General features: G+C 38.4%; 1 protein-coding gene across 1 annotated transcript in view; it reads left to right on the forward strand.

Moving 5' to 3' along the window:
- Positions 1-23,257, forward strand: part of DNAH7 (dynein axonemal heavy chain 7) — a 344,384-nt gene that overhangs the window by 161,747 nt on the left and 159,380 nt on the right. Inside the window, exons 25-27 of the mRNA XM_030916210.1 lie at positions 13,397-13,565; positions 16,912-17,014; positions 17,135-17,262. Coding sequence (XP_030772070.1) covers positions 13,397-13,565; positions 16,912-17,014; positions 17,135-17,262 — 400 coding nt within the window. The remainder of the gene's footprint in view (positions 1-13,396; positions 13,566-16,911; positions 17,015-17,134; positions 17,263-23,257) is intronic.

Genomic DNA, 23,257 nt, shown 5'->3' on the forward strand with positions numbered 1-23,257 from the left:
GCATGATTGTTGAATCATGCACTAAGCCTGTGTTTAGCTTTGTGAGAAACTGCTAGATTGTCTCCCAAAGTGACTGTACTTTGGAACTCCATTTGCATTGCCACCAGCAATGAATGAGAGTTTCTGTTATTCCCCATCTTGCCAGCATTTGGTGTTGTCAATGCTTTTGATTTTAGTCATTCTAATAGATGTGTAGTGGCATCTCATTTTGCTTTATTTTGCAGTTCCCTAATGATATATGATGTTGAGCATCTTTTCATATGCTTATTTTTATATGGATATTTCTTTTGGTGAGGTGTTTGTTCAGATCTTTTGTCCATTTTGTAATTGGGTTATTTTTCTTTTGTCAAGTTTTAAGTGTTCTTTGTATATTTTGAATACAAGTCCTTTATCTGATATGTGTTTCTGCAAATATTTCCTTCTAGTATGTAGCTTGTGTTTTTATTGTCTAAATACTATCTTTTGACTGAGTGCAATGGCTCACACCTATAATCCCAGCACTTTGGGAGGCCAAGGGAGGAGGATCACTTGACACCAAGAATTCAAGACCAGCCTGGGCAACATAGCAAAACTCCCATCTCTACAAAAAATTGACAAACAAAACAAAACAAAAATGGCCAAGTATGGTGGTGCACACCTTTAGTCGGAGCTACATTGAAGGCTGAGGCAGGAGGATCCCTTGAGCCCAGGAGTTGAGGCTGTAGTGAGCCATTATAGACACCATGTTACTGGTGGTGAATCCATGCAGGTCTGAAGCAACTTCAATTCTTGCCTCCTCAGAAGAAAGAATTTGACGGAAGGGCATAAGGCAGAAGGAGAAACTGAGGCAAGTTTTAGAGCAGAATTAAAAGTTTATTTAAAAGCTCTAGAGCAGAAACAAGAGGAAGGAAAGTACACTTGGAAGAGGGCCAAGTGGGCAACTTGAAAGACAGGTGCACAGTTTGACCTTTTGACTTGATGTGCCTCTGTGGTCTTGTGTTCTTTCTCCCATGATTCTTCTCTTGGAGTGGGCTGTCCACCTGTGCAGTGGCCTGCCAGCACTTGGGAGGGGAGCATGTGCAGTGTGTTTACTGGAGTTGTACCCATGCTTACTTGAGGTGTGCTTCCCTTACCAGCTGAATGTCCCTAGGAGATCATATACCTGTTAAACTTGTACAGTTTTAAGTTTTACATTTAAGTCTGTGATCCATTTTGAATTAATTTTGTGTTTAGATTCACTTTTTCCAGTTGTTTCACCACCATTTGTTGAAAAGACTATCTGTTCTTCATAAAATTGCCCTTGTTCCTTTGTCAAAGATCTGATTTTATTTTAGAAATGTTCCTTAAATATGTGTTAGGAATTTGGAATCTACATTTTTCTTCCTTTCAGAGCACCTAAAGAGCTAAAGTAATGAAAAATAAAGTCTTAGTTTGTAAGTGGCTGAGCAATTATCTGATCCTCAGTTCAGAGCTCTCATGTATAATCTGGATCAAAGAACGTAGCCTAGCTTGAAGATGACTATTTCCTGCTCCTTAAAGCTAAGCTTGCTTTCCATATGGCTGAAGAACTGAATCCAAGTATAGTGGGTCCAATTCATCCAGTTGCGGATGGGGAATGAGAGCCACACAGTGACTCCAAACACTGCTTAAACAGGGTCCCACTCATGTCAGGAATTGACCTCCTAAGTACAGTATGGATGGAGTGAGAAATTAGAAGTTTTGGTATAAGTTTCCTTCATATGGTTGATATAGTCAACAAGAGAGGAAGGATAGAAAGATTCTGCTCTAGGGGCGGAGCAAGATGGCCGAATAGGAACAACTCCAGTCTCCAACTCCCAGCGCGAGCGACACAGAAGACCGGTGATTTCTGCATTTTCAACTGAGGTACTGGGGTCATCTCACTAGGGAGTGCCGGACAATCGGTGCTGGTCAGCTGCTGCAGCCTGACCAGCGAGAGCTGAAGCAGGGCGAGGCATCGCCTCACCTGGAAGCGCAAGGGGGAAGGGGATCCGTTTTCCTAGCCAGGGGAACTGAGACACACAACACCTGGAAAATCGGGTAACTCCCACCCCAATACTGCGCTGTAAGCATACAGGCATTCCAGGAGAATATATCCCACACCTGGCCGGGAGGGTCCCACGCCCACGAAGCCTCCCTCACTGCTAACACAGCAGTCTGCCGCGATCTATCCGCAAGGCAGCAGCGAGGCTGGGGGAGGGGCGCCCGCCATTGCTGAGGCTTAAGTAGGTAAACAAAGCCGCTGGGAAGCTCGAACTGGGTGGAGCTCACAGCAGCTCAAGGAAGCCTGCCTGTCTCTGTAGTCTCCACCTCTGGGGACAGCGCACAGCTGAAGACCAACAGGGGAAGTAGCGGGAGCCGGTGCAGACGCGAACGACTCTGTCTGACAGCTTTGGGGAGAGCCGCGGATCTCCCAACGCGGAGGTTGAGATCTGAGAACGGACAGACTGCCTGCTCAGGTGTGTCCCTGACCCCTGAGTAGCCTAGCTGGGAGAAATCCCCCACTAGGGGCAGTCTGACACCCCACACCTCACAGGGTGGAGTACACCCCTGAGAGGACACTTCCAAAGGAAGAATCAGACAGGTACACTCGCTGTTCAGCAATATTCTATCTTCGGCAACCTCTGCTGCTGATACCCAGGCAAACAGGGTCTGGAGTGGACCTCAAGCAATCTCCAACAGACCAACAGAGAGTCCTTCTGACTGTCAGAAGGAAAACTATCAAACAGGAAGGACACCTATACCAAAACCCCATCAGTTCGTCACCACCATCAAAGACCAGAGACAGATAAAACCACAAAGATGGGGAAGAAGCAGGGCAGAAAAGCTGGAAATTCAAAAAATAAGAGCGCATCTCCCCCTGCAAAGGAGCGCAGCCCATCACCAGCAACGGATCAAAGCTGGTCAGAGAATGACTTGGACGAGAGGAGAGAAGAAGGCTTCAGTCCATCAAACTTATCAGAGCTAAAGGAGGAATTACGTACCCAGCGCAAAGAAACTAAAAATCTTGAGAAAAGAGTGGAAGAATTGACAGCTAGACTCATTAATGCAGAGAAGATCATAAACGAAATGACAGAGATGAAAACCATGACACGAGAAATACGTGACAAATGCACAAGCTTCAGTAACCGACTCGATCAACTGGAAGAAAGAGTATCAGCGATTGAAGATCAAATGAATGAAATGAAGCGAGAAGAGAAACCAAAAGAAAAAAGAAGAAAAAGAAATGAGCAAAGCCTGCAAGAAGTATGGGATTACGTAAAAAGACCAAATCTACGTCTGATTGGGGTGCCTGAAAGTGAGGGGGAAAATGGAACCAAGTTGGAAAACACTCTTCAGGATATCATCCAGGAGAACTTCCCCAACCTAGTAGGGCAGGCCAACATTCAAATTCAGGAAATACAGAGAACGCCACAAAGATACTCCTCCAGAAGAGCAACTCCAAGACACATAATTGCCAGATTCACCAAAGTTGAAATGAAGGAAAAAATCTTAAGGGCAGCCAGAGAGAAAGGTCGGGTCACCCACAAAGGGAAGCCCATCAGACTAACAGCAGATCTCTCGGCAGAAACTCTACAAGCCAGAAGAGAGTGGGGGCCAATATTCAACGTTCTTAAAGAAAAGAATTTTCAACCCAGAATTTCATATCCAGCCAAACTAAGTTTCATAAGTGAAGGAGAAATAAAATCCTTTACAGATAAGCAAATGCTTAGAGATTTTGTCACCACCAGGCCTGCCTTACAAGAGACCCTGAAGGAAGCCCTAAACATGGAAAGGAACAACCGGTACCAGCCATCGCAAAAACTTGGCAAAATGTAAAGACCATCGAGGCTAGGAAGAAACTGCATCAACTAACGAGCAAAATAACCAGTTAATATCATAATGGCAGGATCAAGTTCACACATAACAATATTAACCTTAAATGTTAATGGACTAAATGCTCCAATTAAAAGACACAGACTGGCAAACTGGATAAAGAGTCAAGACCCATCAGTCTGCTGTATTCAGGAGACCCATCTCACATGCAGAGACATACATAGGCTCAAAATAAAGGGATGGAGGAAGATCTACCAAGCAAATGGAGAACAAAAAAAAGCAGGGGTTGCAATCCTAGTCTCTGATAAAACAGACTTTAAACCATCAAAGATCAAAAGAGACAAAGAAGGCCATTACATAATGGTAAAGGGATCAATTCAACAGGAAGAGCTAACTCTCCTAAATATATATGCACCCAATACAGGAGCACCCAGATTCATCAAGCAAGTCCTTAGAGACTTACAAAGAGACTTAGACTCCCATACAATAATAATGGGGGACTTCAACACTCCGCTGTCAACATTAGACAGATCAACAAGACAGAAAGTTAACAAGGATATCCAGGAATTGAACTCATCTCTGCACCAAGCGGACCTAATAGACATCTATAGAACTCTCCACCCCAAATCAACAGAATATACATTCTTCTCAGCACCACATCGCACTTATTCCAAAATTGACCACATAATTGGAAGTAAAGTACTCCTCAGCAAATGTAAAAGAACAGAAATTATAACAAACTGTCTCTCAGACCACAGTGCAATCAAACTAGAACTCAGGACTAAGAAACTCAATCAAAACCGCTCAACTACATGGAAACTGAACAACCTGCTCCTGAATGACTACTGGGTACATAACGAAATGAAAGCGGAAATAAAGATGTTCTTTGAAACCAATGAGAACAAAGATACAACATACCAGAATCTCTGGGACACATTTAAAGCAGTGTGTAGAGGGAAATTTATAGCACTAAATGCCCACAAGAGAAAGCAGGAAAGATCTAAAATTGACACTCTAACATCACAATTAAAAGAACTAGAGAGGCAAGAGCAATCACATTCAAAAGCTAGCAGAAGGCAAGAAATAACTAAGATCAGAGCAGAACTGAAGGAGATAGAGACACAAAAAACCCTCCAAAAAATCAATGAATCCAGGAGTTGGTTTTTTGAAAAGATCAACAAAATTGACAGACCGCTAGCAAGGCTAATAAAGAAAAAAAGAGAGAGGAATCAAATAGATGCAATAAAAAATGATAAAGGGGATATCACCACTGACCCCACAGAAATACAAACTACCATCAGAGAATACTATAAACGCCTCTACGCAAACCAACTAGAAAATCTAGAAGAAATGGATAATTTCCTGGACACTTACACTCTCCCAAGGCTAAACCAGGAAGAAGTTGAATCCCTGAATAGACCAATAGCAGGCTCTGAAATTGAGGCAACAATTAATAGCCTACCCACCAAAAAAAGTCCAGGACCAGATGGATTCACAGCTGAATTCTACCAGAGGTACAAGGAGGAGCTGGTACCATTCCTTCTGAAACTATTCCAATCAATAGAAAAAGAGGGAATCCTCCCTAACTCATTTTATGAGGCCAACATCATCCTGATACCAAAGCCTGGCAGAGACACAACAAAAAAAGAGAATTTTAGACCAATATCCCTGATGAACATTGATGCAAAAATCCTCAATAAAATACTGGCAAACCGGATTCAGCAGCACATCAAAAAGCTTATCCACCATGATCAAGTGGGCTTCATCCCTGGGATGCAAGGCTGGTTCAACATTCGCAAATCAATAAACGTAATCCAGCATATAAACAGAACCAAAGACAAGAACCACATGATTGTCTCAATAGATGCAGAAAAGGCTTTTGACAAAATTCAACAGCCCTTCATGCTAAAAACGCTCAATAAATTCGGTATTGATGGAACGTACCTCAAAATAATAAGAGCTATTTATGACAAACCCACAGCTAATATCATACTGAATGGGCAAAAACTGGAAAAATTCCCTTTGAAAACTGGCACAAGACAGGGATGCCCTCTCTCACCACTCCTATTCAACATAGTGTTGGAAGTTCTGGCTAGGGCAATCAGGCAAGAGAAAGAAATCAAGGGTATCCAGTTAGGAAAAGAAGAAGTCAAATTGTCCCTGTTTGCAGATGACATGATTGTATATTTAGAAAACCCCATCGTCTCAGCCCAAAATCTCCTTAAGCTGATAAGCAACTTCAGCAAAGTCTCAGGATACAAAATTAATGTGCAAAAATCACAAGCATTCTTATACACCAGCAACAGACAAGCAGAGAGCCAAATCAGGAATGAACTTCCATTCACAATTGCTTCAAAGAGAATAAAATACCTAGGAATCCAGCTTACAAGGGATGTAAAGGACCTCTTCAAGGAGAACTACAAACCACTGCTCAGTGAAATCAAAGAGGACACAAACAAATGGAAGAACATACCATGCTCATGGATAGGAAGAATCAATATCGTGAAAATGGCCATACTCCCCAAGGTTATTTATAGATTCAATGCCATCCCCATCAAGCTACCAATGACTTTCTTCACGGAATTGGAAAAAACTGCTTTAAAGTTCATATGGAACCAAAAAAGAGCCCGCATTGCCAACACAATCCTAAGTCAAAAGGACAAAGCTGGAGGCGTCACGCTACCTGACTTCAAACTATACTACAAGGCTACAGTAACCAAAACAGCATGGTACTGGTACCAAAACAGAGATATAGACCAATGGAACAGAACAGAGTCCTCAGAAATAATACCGCACATCTACAGCCATCTGATCTTTGACAAACCTGAGAGAAACAAGAAATGGGGAAAGGATTCCCTATTTAATAAATGGTGCTGGGAAAATTGGCTAGCCATAAGTAGAAAGCTGAAACTGGATCCTTTCCTTACCCCTTATACGAAGATTAATTCAAGATGGATTAGAGACTTAAATGTTAGACCTAATACCATAAAAACCCTAGAAGAAAATCTAGGTAGTACCATTCAGGACATAGGCATGGGCAAGGACTTCATGTCTAAAACACCAAAAGCAACGGCAGCAAAAGCCATAATTGACAAATGGGATCTAATTAAACTAAAGAGCTTTTGCACAGCAAAAGAAACTACCATCAGAGTGAACAGGCAACCTACAGAATGGGAGAAAATTTTTGCAACCTACTCATCTGACAAAGGGCTAATATCCAGAATCTACAAAGAACTCAAACAAATATACGAGAAAAAAACAAACAACCCCATCAAAAAGTGGGGAAAGGATATGAACAGACATTTCTCAAAAGAAGATATTCATACAGCCAACAGACACATGAAAAAATGCTCATCATCACTGGCCATCAGAGAAATGCAAATCAAAACCACAATGAGATACCATCTCACACCAGTTAGAATGGCAATCATTAAGAAGTCAGGAAACAACAGGTGTTGGAGAGGATGTGGAGAAATAGGAACACTTTTACACTGTTGGTGGGATTGTAAACTAGTTCAACCATTATGGAAAACAGTATGGCAATTCCTCAAGGATCTAGAACTAGATGTACCATATGACCCAGCCATCCCACTACTGGGTATATACCCAAAGGATTATAAATTATTCTACTACAAAGACACATGTACACGTATGTTTATTGCGGCACTATTCACAATAGCAAAGACTTGGAATCAACCCAAATGTCCATCTGTGACAGACTGGATTAAGAAAATGTGGCACATATACACCATGGAATACTATGCAGCCATAAAAAAGGATGAGTTTGCGTCCTTTGTAGGGACATGGATGCAGCTGGAAACCATCATTCTTAGCAAACTATCACAAGAAGAGAAAACCAAACACCGCATGTTCTCACTCATAGGTGGGAACTGAACAATGAGATCACTTGGACTCGGGAAGGGGAACATCACACACTGGGGTCTATCATGGGGAGGGGGGAGGGGGGAGGAGGGAGGGATTGCATTGGGGAGTTATACATGATATAAATGATGAATTGATGGGTGCTGACGAGTTGATGGGTGCAGCACACCAACATGGCATAAGTATACATATGTAACAAACCTGCACGTTATGCACATGTACCCTAGAACTTAAAGTATAATAAAAAAAAAAAAAAAAAAAAAAAAAAAAAAAAAAAAAAAAAAAAAAAAAGAAAGATTCTGCTCAACACTGTTTTCTTCTCCTGGCTCCAATAGCACCATCCTATTAGCTACTTAATATCTTCCCAATTTTTTAAGTTTTTTAAGTTAGCATATGAGGTGCAATATAATCTGTCTATTGAACTCAATATTCCAGTAACACCAAACTCTTTCTTATGCATACCATTCTACTTCTTCACTCACTACCTGTGCACATAGCCTCTCATTTTCCTGGCAAGTTCTCTCCCTTTCTTTCGTTCCTCAATAAATATAACTAACTCCTACTTAATCCTTTGGAACATCATCTTTTACAGGTAGCTTTTCTCTGACATTCCCTACATTAAGAATCTGTCTCAGTGATTCTCATTAAGGAAGCATGTATCTTCAGAAGAAGCATCACTGAGACAGAAGAAGCATGTATCTTCTTCTGTCATAGCACTCATCGTAATGGATTGAAAATATATTTGATATATCTGATATTCTTTATTGTAGTCTTTTCATAGACTACAAAGATTGTGTCCTATTTTTCTCTCTCCCCCCAGCACCAACTCATTTCCTGGCATAAAGCAGTTATTTAATAAAATGTATTGAATATCCATAAACTGAAAAGCAGTTTTAAATTATATTGTTTCCTAGAGAATGATTAGAATTGTAAATGTTTTGGCCAGGTATGGTGGCTTACACCTGTAAACCCAGCACTATGGGAGACTGAGGTTAGGATCACCTGAGGTTAGGAGTTTGAGACTAGCCTGGCTAACATGCTGAAAACCTGTCTCTACTAAAAATACAAAAATTAGTGGGGCATGGTGGTGCACACCTGTAATGCCAGCTACTAGGGAGGATGAGGCAGGAGAATCCCTTGAGCCCAGGAGGCAGAGGTTGCAGTGAGCCAAGATTTCACTACCGCACTCCAGCCTGGGTGACAGAGCAAGACTCTGTCTCAAAAAAAAAAAAAAAAAAATTGTAAATTTTTTTTTGTAAACAGTAAGGCTATTTATGTTTTATTTAAAATGATGTTTTTCAGATAGTGGATAGTGCTTAATGTATGAGTCTTCCTAATTGACCTGGTAGGACTATTATTTATGGAACATCAAATTAACCAGAGCAAGTGTTCAGAATTAAGGCCAAGAACAATGCAGTTGTACTGGAATCTTCTTTGATATCATGCCAATTGTATGGCACAGCGGCAGGCCCAATCACTGGAAGAATCTATACAGGATCTAACACTAGTGCAATTGCTTACAGCTGTACCCTGTACCCAGTTGAAGTCTTTATAGATTTTACAATATAGGAATCCCTTTACAGTCAACATTACATGTGTATATCTACCATGTAACTGTGAGGAAAAAAGAATTCTTAAATTTCATCTATCAATCCAAGAAACATTTTTGATTAGCTACTGTATACCACATACTCTGGTAGTGCTCTTGATAGAGAAAAGATATAGAGTTTCTGTATTTAAATATTTTTTGGTCAGATGGGAAAGGCAGTTTTAAAAACAATTACAATACAGTGTACTGAGTGAAATATTAGAGGTAAACATTAGGTGCCAGAGATATATTAATCCCGAGGGGAATGGAATTCATGGGGGAATGCTCTACGAAGGAAATTGTTAATAAAAGATCTAGGGCCGGGCGCGGTGGCTCACGCCTGTAATTTCAGCACTTTGGGAGGCCATCGCGGGCAGATCACGAGGTCAGGAGATTGAGACCAGCATGGCGAACATGGTGAAACCCCGTTTTTACTAAAAATACAAAAACTAACTGGGCGTGGTGGCGGGCACCTGTAATCCCAGCTACTCGGGAGGCTGAGGCAGGAGAATCGCTCGAACCCAGGAGACGGAGGGTTGCAGTGAGCCGAGATTGTGCCACTGCACTCCAGCCTGGATGACAGAGCGAGACTCCATCTCAAAACAAAAAAACAAACAATAACAACAACAACATCTGGATGAGATCTTATATTAGGATATCTAATATTGAAGGATAAGGAGATTTAGCCAAATGAAAATGAAGAGGGGCTGGCTCTGTATTCTCTGACTAGCAAGTATAACACCTTTACATTTTATGTGATTCATAAAGTATTTGGACATATTTAAATCATCTTATTTTGTGTTTTATATTCTCTAAGTTTAATGTTTTTTTTTTTTTGTTTTGCTTTGTTTTTCTCTTGTCCTCTCTTTTATTAAGTGATTGAGTTTTCTTTATTCATTTATCTCATTTGATGTGGATATAACATGGGATATGATATGGGCTATGATATAGGGTGCTGTTTCTATTCTCTTAAAGGTTATCTTACATTTAACGAATGCCTATTTCGCTTAATAAAGACTAAAGTTAATAAATATCTCTATTCTCTTTCTGTATAATAAAATGTCTTTAACTCCAGGTTCCTATCTCTTATATTCCAAATTATTGTCAAATACTAAATTAAACTTTGTTTTTAAATTTCTTTGCTGAAAATTAGTCATTTTAACTAGTCTATTGAATAAACCAGTTTTAGGATGCAAGCAGAAAGCAATTTTATTCTTTCTTATTACTGTTCTTTTAAAGTTGCTCTATTATATAAATATTTCTCATTCCTGAATGAAATCTAGGGTAGATTCCCTAGCTTTTCTGGTCACTCTAAAATATTAATTATAAGTGTCATTTTTTAAAATAATAAAAGTCCACTTACGTCTAATATCAAAATTAATAATAGCTCCCATCCAATTTAAAGCTTCCTTCTCCCTCAGCTCAAGTCTGACTCAGGCTGAGAGCCTGAATTTGGAAAATAGACGTGGTCAATTTTTACCTATTTTTATCCCTATCCTTGGTTTCATCCCTCAATAGCTTATCTTTTGCTTTGCCCAGTATTAGAGGTTGAAGGGGAGAAAACAGAAAGAGAGAACTAGGTTTATATGTGACAAATGTCTTGTGTGACAACTATCTCTTGGCTGTTTAGTGATGTCTTGGTGATGGCACAAGCCCAGATGTGCCAGATCTTCCAAGGGATGTTTATGCGGGTTCCTTAAAGCCCCTGAAGTGACTGGATTCTCCCACTTTTGGAAAATGCCTTCTCGGGCTGGCCTCAGGTGGCTTTTGCTTCAGCCTCTGAGGCTCACCACACACAGACCCTCTTTTGGGGATTTTCTCCTGTTTCAGATGGGCCTCCTGCATAGGGTCCCATTCAATGTGACTCAAATCTGGCTCTTGGGATCTGAACCTGGCCAGGTGATAGACACACGTTTGTTTTGCCAGCAGTGGGAACACATCTCTCTGTTTCTTTTCTCCCATTCTGCCATCAGGAGAAGCTCCAGGCATCTTTTCAGCTTGAAATGTTTTTGGTTGTGAGTCAGCACTCAGTTTCTGTGCTCTAGAAAATTCAGGGGGTGGATGGTGTGTCGAGCTTTCTGAGAAGTCTCAAAGGCCCCTCAGTTAGCTTGGGAGAGGGAAAAATGCTGCTCTTTCTTCCACCATACAGAGAGACGTAAAAAACACAACACACAAATGATTCTTTCTAAAGAAGTCCTCACTCCTGATCACTCACTTACGGTCTTCTTATCTAATTTTTATATGCCCTGATGGTAGCTAATGTTCCAAACCAACTTCACCATCTATAAGATAAGATGAGCTGGTACTTATTGTTCTCAGCTTGGGGCTTTAGTCAAAATTCCAAGAGAGAACCCTATTAAATAGAGTGTTACATATTTTTTACTATTAATATACAGGTTTACCAAAAATGTTTTATCATTTTCTTTACTCACCAGTGCTTCTTGCTTTGCCTTACTTTTGGTTTAATTTTCTTCCCCTTACTAGGCAATGTCTTCTAGTAATTGTTCCAGGGATGCTTTGCAAGTAATGAGCTCTATCAGTCTTTGTCTAAAAATGCTTCCTTTTGTGTCTTTGCTCAATTATTAAATGACAGATTAGCTAGGTATAGAAGTGTAGATGAACAGTTTTCCCTCAGCCCTTAAAACTCATTATTCTCCTGGCATCGATTGCTATTGCTGATAAGTCCCCGTTATTCTTTTGTAGGTAATTTTCTTTTCTCTGTTATAGTTTTTAAGATTTCTCTTTATTGTTGATGTTCACTGTAATGTTACTAGATGTAGATTAGTTTTTATTTATCCTATTTGGGCCTTTTTCCATTCATGTTTTTCTTGAATTCTGAAAAATTGTCAGCCATTGCTGTTTAAATTTTGCTGCTTCCCCATTTTCTTCCTCCTATTTCTCTTAACTTTTCTTACATTCAGTCTCTGCATCTCTTTGAGTAATTTTCAGTGCATAATTTTCTGTTTCTTTATGTTTATTCTGCTATTTAACTTGTTCACTGCGTTTTTAAATTATGTTTTTATTGCTAGAGTTTCAAATTGTCTCATTTATAAAATTGACTTCTGTTTTTCTCTCACAATTTTTTGGTGTCTGTTGCTTTATATTTAAAATCTCATTTAACAGACCACCAGGATACCGTAGAGGGTAGGACGCCATTTATATAACAACACTCTTTGTCCATTTGCTTTTGCCACAGCAAGTCTGTCTCCTAACTCTGATCTCTCTCTCCTGTTTGAACTGTGAGCTCGTTTTAGAAGTGATTATTTCCCCAGTCTTGCATGTTGTCACTTGTGGAGGTGTCCATAAGGAGCAGTTTCATATTTATCACTGAGGAGGACTCTAGAGTTTTTTCTGGTCAGAACAAAGTGTTATCATTTTGGATTAATGTACCCATGACTAGTAGAAATTTGGACCTCTTTTTCCCTGCACGAACGATACAGACTTTTCATCAGGCCCTGCATAAAGGGTAGGCTTCCTTGTCTCTTCCATAATTGACTCTTGTTTGTCTCTCTCCAGTAGGTTGCTGGAGTGATTTTAGTTTCCATTTAGAGACAAGACAGCCTTTCAAGACTTCTAGATTTATATAGGTGGATCCATTCTGGCTCCCCACATTGCTCATTTCTGAGGGTTTATTTTCTGCTTCTATCTGAGCATAAATATACTCATTTATTTATATACCAATCCCGAAACAATCTTTTAATGTCTAATTCTCCAGCTTTGCATTCCTTCTTCATTGGTAATTTTCTTTTCATTCTTTCAAAACTGGCCATGTATTTTAAATTATTATTTGTTTTCTTTTCTGTAACATTTCCATGTGCTTAAGGGGAATTGGGGGGTTCAAGGTCAGCTGAATTCTTCATATTGGCCAGAAGTCAACATTAAATTTCAAAAGTGAATTTGTTCTCAATGTGGCATATATATAGCTATTCAGAAATAAAACATAATAACAGACAAAGTAATGAACTATCAGAGATTTTCAGAGGTTACTGGGAAGGAAGAAATCAAAGAGGAAGTTGGAGGTTTGGTTCTCAGTGTAACCTTTTCCTCTTCTTGGCATGTGCATGGAAAAAAGTCACATTATTCTACAAAGAATGTCTATTTCATGTGTTTCAGAACCTTATTTGGAGCCCTTCATTTGCACCTTGGAGGAGCACCTGAGGGTCCAGCTGGCACTGGGAAGACTGAAACTACCAAGGATTTGGCAAAAGCTGTAGCCAAACAATGTGTTGTTTTCAACTGCTCTGATGGGTTGGATTATTTGGCTTTAGGAAAATTCTTTAAGGTTGGAATTAACTCCTCATTTCTTTACAACAGGATAACTGATCAGAGATGGTTATTTATGATGCAACATAATTGAATACAAGTAAAAGATTTACTGTAACTTAAGTAAAAGTAAAAATTGAAGCACTATCTCAATCATTCTTTTTTTTTTTTTTTTTTTTTTTTTTGAGACGGAGTCTCGCTCTGTCACCCAGGCTGGAGTGCAGTGGCCGGATCTCAGCTCAATGCAAGCTCCGCCTCCCGGGTTTACGCCATTCTCCTGCCTCAGCCTCCCGAGTAGCTGGGACTACAGGCGCCCACCTCGTCGCCCGGCTAGTTTTTTTTGTATTTTTTTTTTTTAAGTAGAGACGGGGTTTCACCGTGTTAGCCAGGATGGTCTCGATCTCCTGACCTCGTGATCCACCCGTCTCGGCCTCCCAAAGTGCTGGGATTACAGGCTTGAGCCACCGCGCCCGGCCTATTCTTAAAGGAAATAAGGTTATAGCAAAACCCTATTTGCAGAGAATCTCTACTTCCCTCTCCAGTCCCTATTGTAACAAGTCATTATTACTGGTTGGAATAAGTGGTGTCCCTTAAATGCATTGGAGCAGATAAGAGTTTGAGAATGATTGCATCATGTAAAGGTTGTGGGATTCTAAAGACATCTTTAACCTGCCGATCTTGTTATTGAGAAGTTAGAGTCAGTAATTTACTTTTATAGACATATTCTAATCAATCATTTCAGTGAACTTGAAATCTTAAGTTTTATTATTTGTTTTTATTTTTTAAAATCTATTTTTATGCATTATAGATGTACATATTTTCAGGTTACATGTGATAATTTAATAATTTATAAAGATCAAATCAGTGTATTACTTTTTTTTTTATTCTAAGTTAGATTCTTACTCTTGTCAGTCCATGAGCTTCAAAAGGTGGAATTAGAGATACCAAGTCCCTGCCTATAAACCTGTAAACATCTGATCATTTCAGCAGCTTGTGGCTATAGACTGTCATTCCTTAAAATGTTAGGTGACACAACTGAACACAAAATGAACCATTGGAAATTATCTGTTTATTTATGTTTTTCTGTAATTTTTCAAAGCACATTTTATTTTATTTTTATTTCCAATTTTTATTTTAGATTCCAGGGGTACAGGTGCAGGTTTGTTACATGGGCAGATTGTGTGTTGCGAGAGTTTATCTGGTGTACAGATAATTTTGTCACCCAGATAATCATCATAATAGCCAATAGGTAGTTTTTCAGTCCTCACCCTCCTCCCACCCTCCACCCTCAAATGGGACCCAGTGTCCATTGTTCTTTTCTTTGTGTCCATGTATATGCAAAGCACATTTTAAAGATTCTAGAATATTTACTATTCCAAATTTTCTCCAGAAGAAGTTAACTTTAAAAAAGATAAACAAACTAGCAAAATAGAATATACCACCCCTGACTCATGCAGTAAACTGTTCCTGGCTGGAATATGACTGATCTGGAGTTTAATTATTCTACATTTGTGATACTGAAACAATTAGAACTTTTAAAAGCTCAAAATTGTAATTAATAAAATATCAAGAAAACATTTAAATGACCAACTAACATTTTAATTCATTCTCTGTAATGATTTACAACCTTGTTGAAATGAGCACTATTCCCAATAGCAAAGGTATGGAATCAAACTAAGTGTCCTTCAGTGGAGATATGGATAAAGAAAATGGGTTACATCTATACAATGAAATACTATTCAGCCATAAAAAAGAATGAAATCATGTCTTTTGCAGCAACCTGGATGGAACTAGAAGTCATTATCTTAAATGAAACAAGCCAGGCACAGAAAGTCAAATATCCCATGTTCTCACTCATAAGTGGGTGCTAAGAAATCTGTACACATGGCTGTAGAGAGTAGAATGATAGAAATTGAAGGGTGAGAAGGTGGGAGAGGTGTGTGATGAGAGATTACTTAATAGATGCAACGTATGTTATACAGGTGATGGATACCATAAAATGGTATGGAAAGCAAAATAGTATGATGCCAGTGTATGTTATTCAAGTGATGGATACCAAATTGCATGTAACAAAATTGCACACATACTCCATAAATTTGTACAAATAAAAATAGATATATAAAAGAAAAAATAACAAAACTAAAGAACTCTACATGCAATTTGAATAGCCATTACATTCTTAAATGTCTAAAGAAATGTCAGTATATATTGCTCAGTTTTTGAATCTATGTAATGACTATCTTAATTCTTTTATTTAGAGTCATAAACTTAATAATATTAAATTTGCTTATTATTAGTAAGTATTTGTAAATAGCTTCTTTGTGTTGGGATTGTGCTGGATAATGGGGGGGTAGAATATTAGAAAGGCATGATTTTTTTATCAAGACTCTCAAAATTTATATAACACTTGAATATGACTTCCAAAGCATTCTATTCTCTGTGATTTGTCGTCATGCATAAGAGGTCAAAGTCATTTTTAGGGTCTTCTCCAACTAATGAGAATGTACTGTTCTTTGACATGCATAGAAGTCATGTACAATCCAGTATGGATCAGAAGAATGAAATGTGTAAAAATCCAAGGTCAGCTGCTATAATCTCTGTGGCTTTGTGCTAATTATTTAACATCTCATATGGTATAGCCTTAAAAGTGTCCTTGCATAAAAGATACATATGAAGTGCTATGAGTCATGGTTGGCACATACAATGTACTCGATGTAACACATGCACGTGTGTGCTTGCATGCACACACACACAATCTATAAAATGTATGTTCAGTACATATTTGTTGAATTGTTTGATGTTTTTAAAAGTAAATCCGAATTCGGATGAAACTACTCATACTTGATTTTCCAGTTTTTCCTTATGATCAACTAGTACATATCTGTGAGGTAGCTGTGAGTTAGGACTGCAAACCAGGGCCTTAAACTATGGTAGTTGGCTATTAAGGTGCTCAAACCACAAGGCAGTCTCATTCGCAACAGAAGTCATCTTATTTAGATGGTTATTTTAACCTACGCTATAAAATCCATGTGGAGTAAGCAAATAAAATCAACTTGTAAATAAAAAGCAGGAAAGGCTTTGAGATTATAGGTGTATGTCTAAATGCTAAAAAAAAAAAAAAAAAAAAAAAAAATGCAGAAAGGAGAAAAACGTTAATTGGAAAATTTTCCAATTGATCCAACTCTTTTATTCATGCAGAATAATGAATTGGTAATGAAAAAATCAGCTGTCTTTAAAGATAAAGGCAAATAAGCAATTTCCTTGACAGGATATTAAATCCTAGAAAAGATCAGGTGAAAATACAACATTTCAATGCAATATTGAATCAGATAAAGTCAAAAATTTTCATTACTCTTTTCTCATAGGGACTGTTATCTTGTGGAGCCTGGGCTTGCTTTGATGAGTTTAACAGAATTGATTTGGAAGTACTCTCTGTGGTTGCTCAACAAATTCTTACTATCCAAAGAGGTAATGGACTAGTTTGTCTTTGCATTTTGTGAAAATAAAAGAAATATGAGAGGTAATGAATGGCACAGCTCATGTTTATATGTGGTATTACTAAGTCATTTCATTCCTGATTACCTACAGGTATTAATGCAGGTGCTGATATACTGATGTTTGAAGGAACTGAACTAAAACTTGACCCCACATGTGCTGTCTTTATAACAATGAACCCTGGGTATGCTGGGCGATCAGAGCTGCCAGATAACCTGAAGGTATGGAAGAAGTTATTATATAATCTGTTTCTTCTCTATAATTTACAAAGTTAATATGTGAAAAGGGCCGGGTGTGGTGGCTCACGCCTGTAATCCTAGCACTTTGGGAGGCTGCGGTGGTGGGAGGACCACTGGAGCTCAGGTGTTTCAGACCAGCCTGGGCATAGTGAGACTTTGTGTCTTAAAAAAAAAATAAAAGAAATAAAGTATTTTAAAAGTGTGTGTGTGTGTCTGTGTGTGTGTGAAAAGAAAGAATATGCTATCCTTGAGTTTATGTAAAATATTTTGTTTTAGTTATAATATTTTAGAAAATTGTTTTAGAAAGCAATTTTTAAAGCTTTGAGTATCTTTACAGAGTAAATATCCACACCAGGAACAATTCCCAAATTATTTATTTTTAAAATAGTGCTAACTGTGAAAAATTACAAAATACAGCAAACTACTAATGGGGTACCCATTCTACTGCGTACTATATATTGTGTCCCCCTAATTTAAATGCCTTTTTACAATGCTGGAAGCACACTATTGTGTATGCTGGGTGGGTTTTTTTCATGTTAATATTATAACATGAGCATGTTCCCATCTTTATAAGCATAATTCAATCTATTAATAAATTTACCAAACTGTAGCTTACTTTTGGACATTCAGTTTGCTTTCCATTTTCCTACATTATAAATAATATCACGATGAGTAGTTTTTACTAAAGGCTTTTCTCTATTTTGAAATATTTCTTTAGATGGAGCCATAGGACCAAGGTATTTGTCGCTAAATTGTGCTTCAAGACAGGGTGAAATGATTTTCATCCTGTATCAATTCTCAATTTTCATTGACACCCAGCATTAATTTTTTAATGGAAAAAACAAAACACTTCCTTGATTGACCAGACTTTACTTTAAAAAAAAAAACAAAAAACACCATTTTATTTTATTATTAGTAAAATATTTTCCCCATATTTTGGTTAGCAATTTTATATCCTTTTCTGATGAATTGCATATGTATGACACGTATACAGACAGCAGTGTTGAAGAATAATGCAGTAGTAATTGTGGATCCAAAACCAAATCTCCTGACTATATCCTATATTACTTCCACACTTCACATGCTTACGCTGACAGCTTCCCAGACTAAATAAGCAGTTTTTCTTTTCCACCAAAAAGACTTGATATGACTAATCGCTGCCAAGTGTTTTTGTATTTCCATTTCATGCCCCTTTATATGTTAAGTCTTATGTTTTAGTATTTTGCCTTAGTGAAGGAAGGCATGATTAACAAATGAAAAACGGTAAATCCTCTTCTATCTAAGAAGCATTTTACAAGTTTTATTTGGCATTTTCTTTTGGAAAGCTTTTTGTTATTGTTGTTGCAGTTCTTTTATTTGTTCACTACGTTCTTTTATTTGGTAGGATTACTCTGAATACATAAATTTGCAAAGGTAGGAAAAGCAAAAATCTGTGAGTAACTTGTTATAGAAAGCTGGGAGCCATTATTGGTTGAATTTGTTAACGCCCTCTGCAGACCTTTCCACAGTTTTATTTACTGTGCAGGTTGAAATAGTGCTAACATATTCACCTGGTAGTTCTTGGGGATAATGTATTTTCCTTCCACATGAGGCCAAAAGTTGTTCTCAATTCTGATAGCTTCTCCTATTGTGCAGCCTTCTTGGTTCAAGCTTCTACAGTGCATCTGTTTTCAAGTATATATGGAAATACCAAATACCTAATAAGTCTGAAATGAAAGAGTTACATATTCCTTAAAAAATAATGAAAGCCTGATGGGGCCCAGAAAGTATCATTACCAGTCTTCAGAATCATTCTCAAAAGCTCCCTCTTCTTCACCTGGTGATTCAGTCAGTCACCAAGCCCAGGGTTTCCATTTCACACAACTCCTACAATCCCTGCTGCACCAACCTGGTCCCCTTGCCACACCTTGCTGCTCCCTGCCTTCTGTCTTCTCCCATGTGTCTCATTGCAATAGTTGACTTGGCATCAATTTCTTCTCTATTGAAATTCACTCTAATGAATTCACCATCACAGTGCTACCAGTGTTGTCTGTCAAAAGAAATCTAATCATATAATCTTCAACTTTAAAAAACTTCTGGGCTCCTTTGTGTCTATGGACTAAAGTTCAGATTTCTTAGTACAATCTATAAGAGCCTTGGCATGAGGACTCAGTTACATCTGTCCTGCCATTTCCCTGCCTCTGTCTGTTGCACTGGGCCTCACTAGCCTCTGAAGGTCCCTTGCCTTTCTACATGCTGTTTTCTCCCTCTCAAGTGCTCCGCTAGGCCGCCACTTTACTGTCTGACAAATTCATGCTCATCCTTTAAACTAGCAGTGAACATTAAATATATGTACAATTCAGATCTGACCTTCTGGGTGAAGTCCCGGGACTTGGCTGAGGTTTATAGCTGAATCCTATAATGTGCATGTCCGTGGGTTCTCTAGGGACTCTTCCATTAGGAGGAGTCTGCTTGTAATTCCTGAGGCTTGAGTGATGGATTCTGTTTCTCCAGCTGTCATTGCCTTCTCTCTGCCTGGATCTCTGTGGTCAACTCCATGTAACCTTCATTGTTGGAGAGCTCTCACTCTGCCAGGAGGTATGTAGGGCAGGACTTATAGAGCTTCAGTGTGGGCCTTCTTTGTTGTGTACCACTCATAAATCCTTTTCCCAACAACCCCTGGGTATTAATCCTGCTACCACAGGTCACTATCCTTTTTCAGACATGAGTCAGGCACCAGTCCATATCTCCCAAAATGCAGGAATATCTACCAAGCTCTCACAGAACTTGGGTGTAGTGAGGAGGGTTGTGGGAACTCAGAGCATAACGACAGCTCCCTTCAAAAGAAATATTTTCACAACTCCTTCCTCTCTCAAATATTTTGTCATCTACAAGTAGATGAGAGGGTTCAAGGTTGTAGACATTTCCTTTGTAAATTTTGTATGTTGAGAAGATCATACTCACTGTAGTAACTGATGTGTCATATCATGCAGAAAGAGTCCATTTTGACATCCTGTTACATTTAGACAATGCATAATAAAGCAGTTTCTTAAATACATCTTCACTTTAGGGAAGCTAGAGTTTAGATTTAAACCATTCTGAAGAATCAGTAGTCAATGATCATTTTAGAATAGTTTGCTAGATTGCTTCTCGGCCTTTTGGCTAAGGTCAAGTGTAGAATAGTTTGCTAGAAGCCACGGTAAAATAGACACATTCTAGATCTCCTAATGTCACAAAGCCAATGAAGTGATACATAGCTTTTCAGAGTATATGTAGGATGAAACACTAATAGTATTGTGGAGAAAAAAACAAAATAGATCCTAAATCCTCCATTTCATTCAACTAAAATCAAGCTTGTTCCTGAACAGATCAAAATATTTATAAAATCGATTTGCAATTTCTTAGAAATAAATAGTAAAAAGTTATTGCTTGAATTTTTTCTATTGTACCAATATGTAGTCTTTTGAAAGCATGCTCCAGAAAGTATACACATTTCCTTATGTACCACCCTCCTTCTTCCACCAGTAGAGCAGAAGCAGTAGAGCAGCTATTCTTGATCATTTATTTTTGCTGAGATAAACATGAAGATTATGTTCACATCGATTACATGCACTGGAATTTACGCAAGTCTTGGCATGTTACCTGGATCTGTACCCTCTTTTTGTTTTCACACTCAACAAACTATGTCACTGGTTAAGCTAGAATCCAATTTAATTTTTTTAGCAAAGCACTAAATTATCTTCAAACTTACTGCTATTACCAACAGATTATTTCTGGTACATCCAAAATCAAACCACAGTATATCTGTATGCTGCACAACCTGTTTGGGAATCACTGGTTTAGGCTTAAAAGATATTTCAATCAGGATGCTTTTCATTGTGTTAAGTATCATTGTTTAATCGTTGGTAGAGAACTCCTAATAAATGGAATATCATGATACCCCTTGACACTTCTTTACTTCACTTTATTTTTTGTTCTGCTAATCAGAAATATGTCTGCTTCATAATTTTCCACAATCGTATTGCTAACAGTGCTAAGAGGTGAATAGGATATTTGTGAAGTAACTAGGGTGGTCAAAGGGAAACCTACAACACACAGTCCTGGATGTTGACCTCAAACTAGTAGTAATTTGGGCTATTGTAGAAAAACTTTATCACCCTAACCCCGTTGACTGGCTGACTGATTTGTTAATTCAGTCATTCTCTCTTTTATTCTTTAAAAAAGTCATTGTTGGCAGCAAAAGCCAAAATTGACAAATGGGATCTAATTAAACTAAAGAGCTTCTGCACAGCAAAAGAAACTACCATCAGAGTGAACAGGCAACCTACAGAATGGGAGAAAATTTTTGCAATCTACTCATCTGACAAAGGGCTAATATCCAGAATCTACAAAGAACTCAAACAAATATACAAGAAAAAAACAAACAACCCCATCAAAAAGTGGGCAAAGTATATGAACAGACATTTCTCAAAAGAAGACATTCATACAGCCAACAGACACATGAAAAAATGCTCATGATCACTCACCATCAGAGAAATGCAAATCAAAACCACAATGAGATACCATCTCACACCAGTTAGAATGGCAATCATTAAAAAGTCAGGAAACAACAGGTGTTGGAGAGGATGTGGAGAAATAGGAACACTTACACTGTTGGTGGGATTGTCAACTAGTTCAACCATTATGGAAAACAGTATGGTGATTCCTCAAGGATCTAGAACTAGATGTACCATATGACCCAGCCATCCCACTACTGGGTATATACCCAAAGGATTATAAATCATGCTGCTATAAAGACACATGCACACGTATGTTTATTGCGGCGCTATTCACAATAGCAAAGACTTGGAATCAACCCAAATGTCCATCTGTGACAGACTGGATTAAGAAAATGTGGCACATATACACCATGGAATACTATGCAGCCATAAAAAAGGATGAGTTTGCGTCCTTTGTAGGGACATGGATGCAGCTGGAAACCATCATTCTTAGCAAACTATCACAAGAAGAGAAAACCAAACACTGCATGTTCTCACTCATAGGTGGGAACTGAACAATGAGATCACTTGGACTCAGGAAGGGGAACATCACACACTGGGGCCTATCATGGAGAGGGGGGAGGGGGGAGGGATTGCATTGGGAGTTATACATGATATAAATGATGAATTGATGGGTGCTGACGAGTTGATGGGTGCAGCACACCAACATGGCACAAGTATACATATGTAACAAACCTGCACGTTATGCACATGTACCCTAGAACTTAAAGTATAATAAAAAATAAATAAATAAATACATAAATAAATAAATAAAGTCGTTGTTGAGAACCTACCCCTTAAAAGAGATACCAAGTGTATAGCAATTCTCCTGCTCTTTTTTTCCTCATGTGTGTAGTGGTTAGAACACTTGCTTAAGCATTTTTATTTCAAGTTATTTCCTCAAATTATATTTTTTAAAATGTTTTATTCTTTCCATTCTTTAATGGTAACCTTATTGATAAAATAGCAGCACTATGGCCTCTAGCTAGTAATTAACACAACACATTAGAAGGATCTTACTTGATACAAATTTTCAAATTGTTCTCAACTCTACAGATGAGGGTCCTGACTGTTAGAAGGAAAACTATCAAACAGGAAGGACACCTATACCAAAACCCCATCAGTACGTCACCATCATCAAAGACCAGAGGCAGATAAAACCACAAAGATGGGGAAAAAGCAGGGCAGAAAAGCTGGAAATTCAAAAAATAAGAGTGCATCTCCTCCACAAAGGAGCGCAGCCCATCGCCAGCAACAGATCAAAGCTGGTCAGAGAATGACTTTGACGAGATGAGAGAAGAAGACTTCAGTCCATCAAACTTCTCAGAGCTAAAGGAGGAATTACATACCCAGCGCAAAGAAACAAAAAATCTTGAAAAAAGAGTGGAAGAATTGACAGCTAGACTAATTAACGCAGAGAAGGTCATAAACGAAATGACAGAGATGTAAACCATGACACA

This window comes from Rhinopithecus roxellana, chromosome 14 (assembly GCF_007565055.1).
Source record: "Rhinopithecus roxellana isolate Shanxi Qingling chromosome 14, ASM756505v1, whole genome shotgun sequence".
Taxonomy (NCBI): domain Eukaryota; kingdom Metazoa; phylum Chordata; class Mammalia; order Primates; family Cercopithecidae; genus Rhinopithecus; species Rhinopithecus roxellana.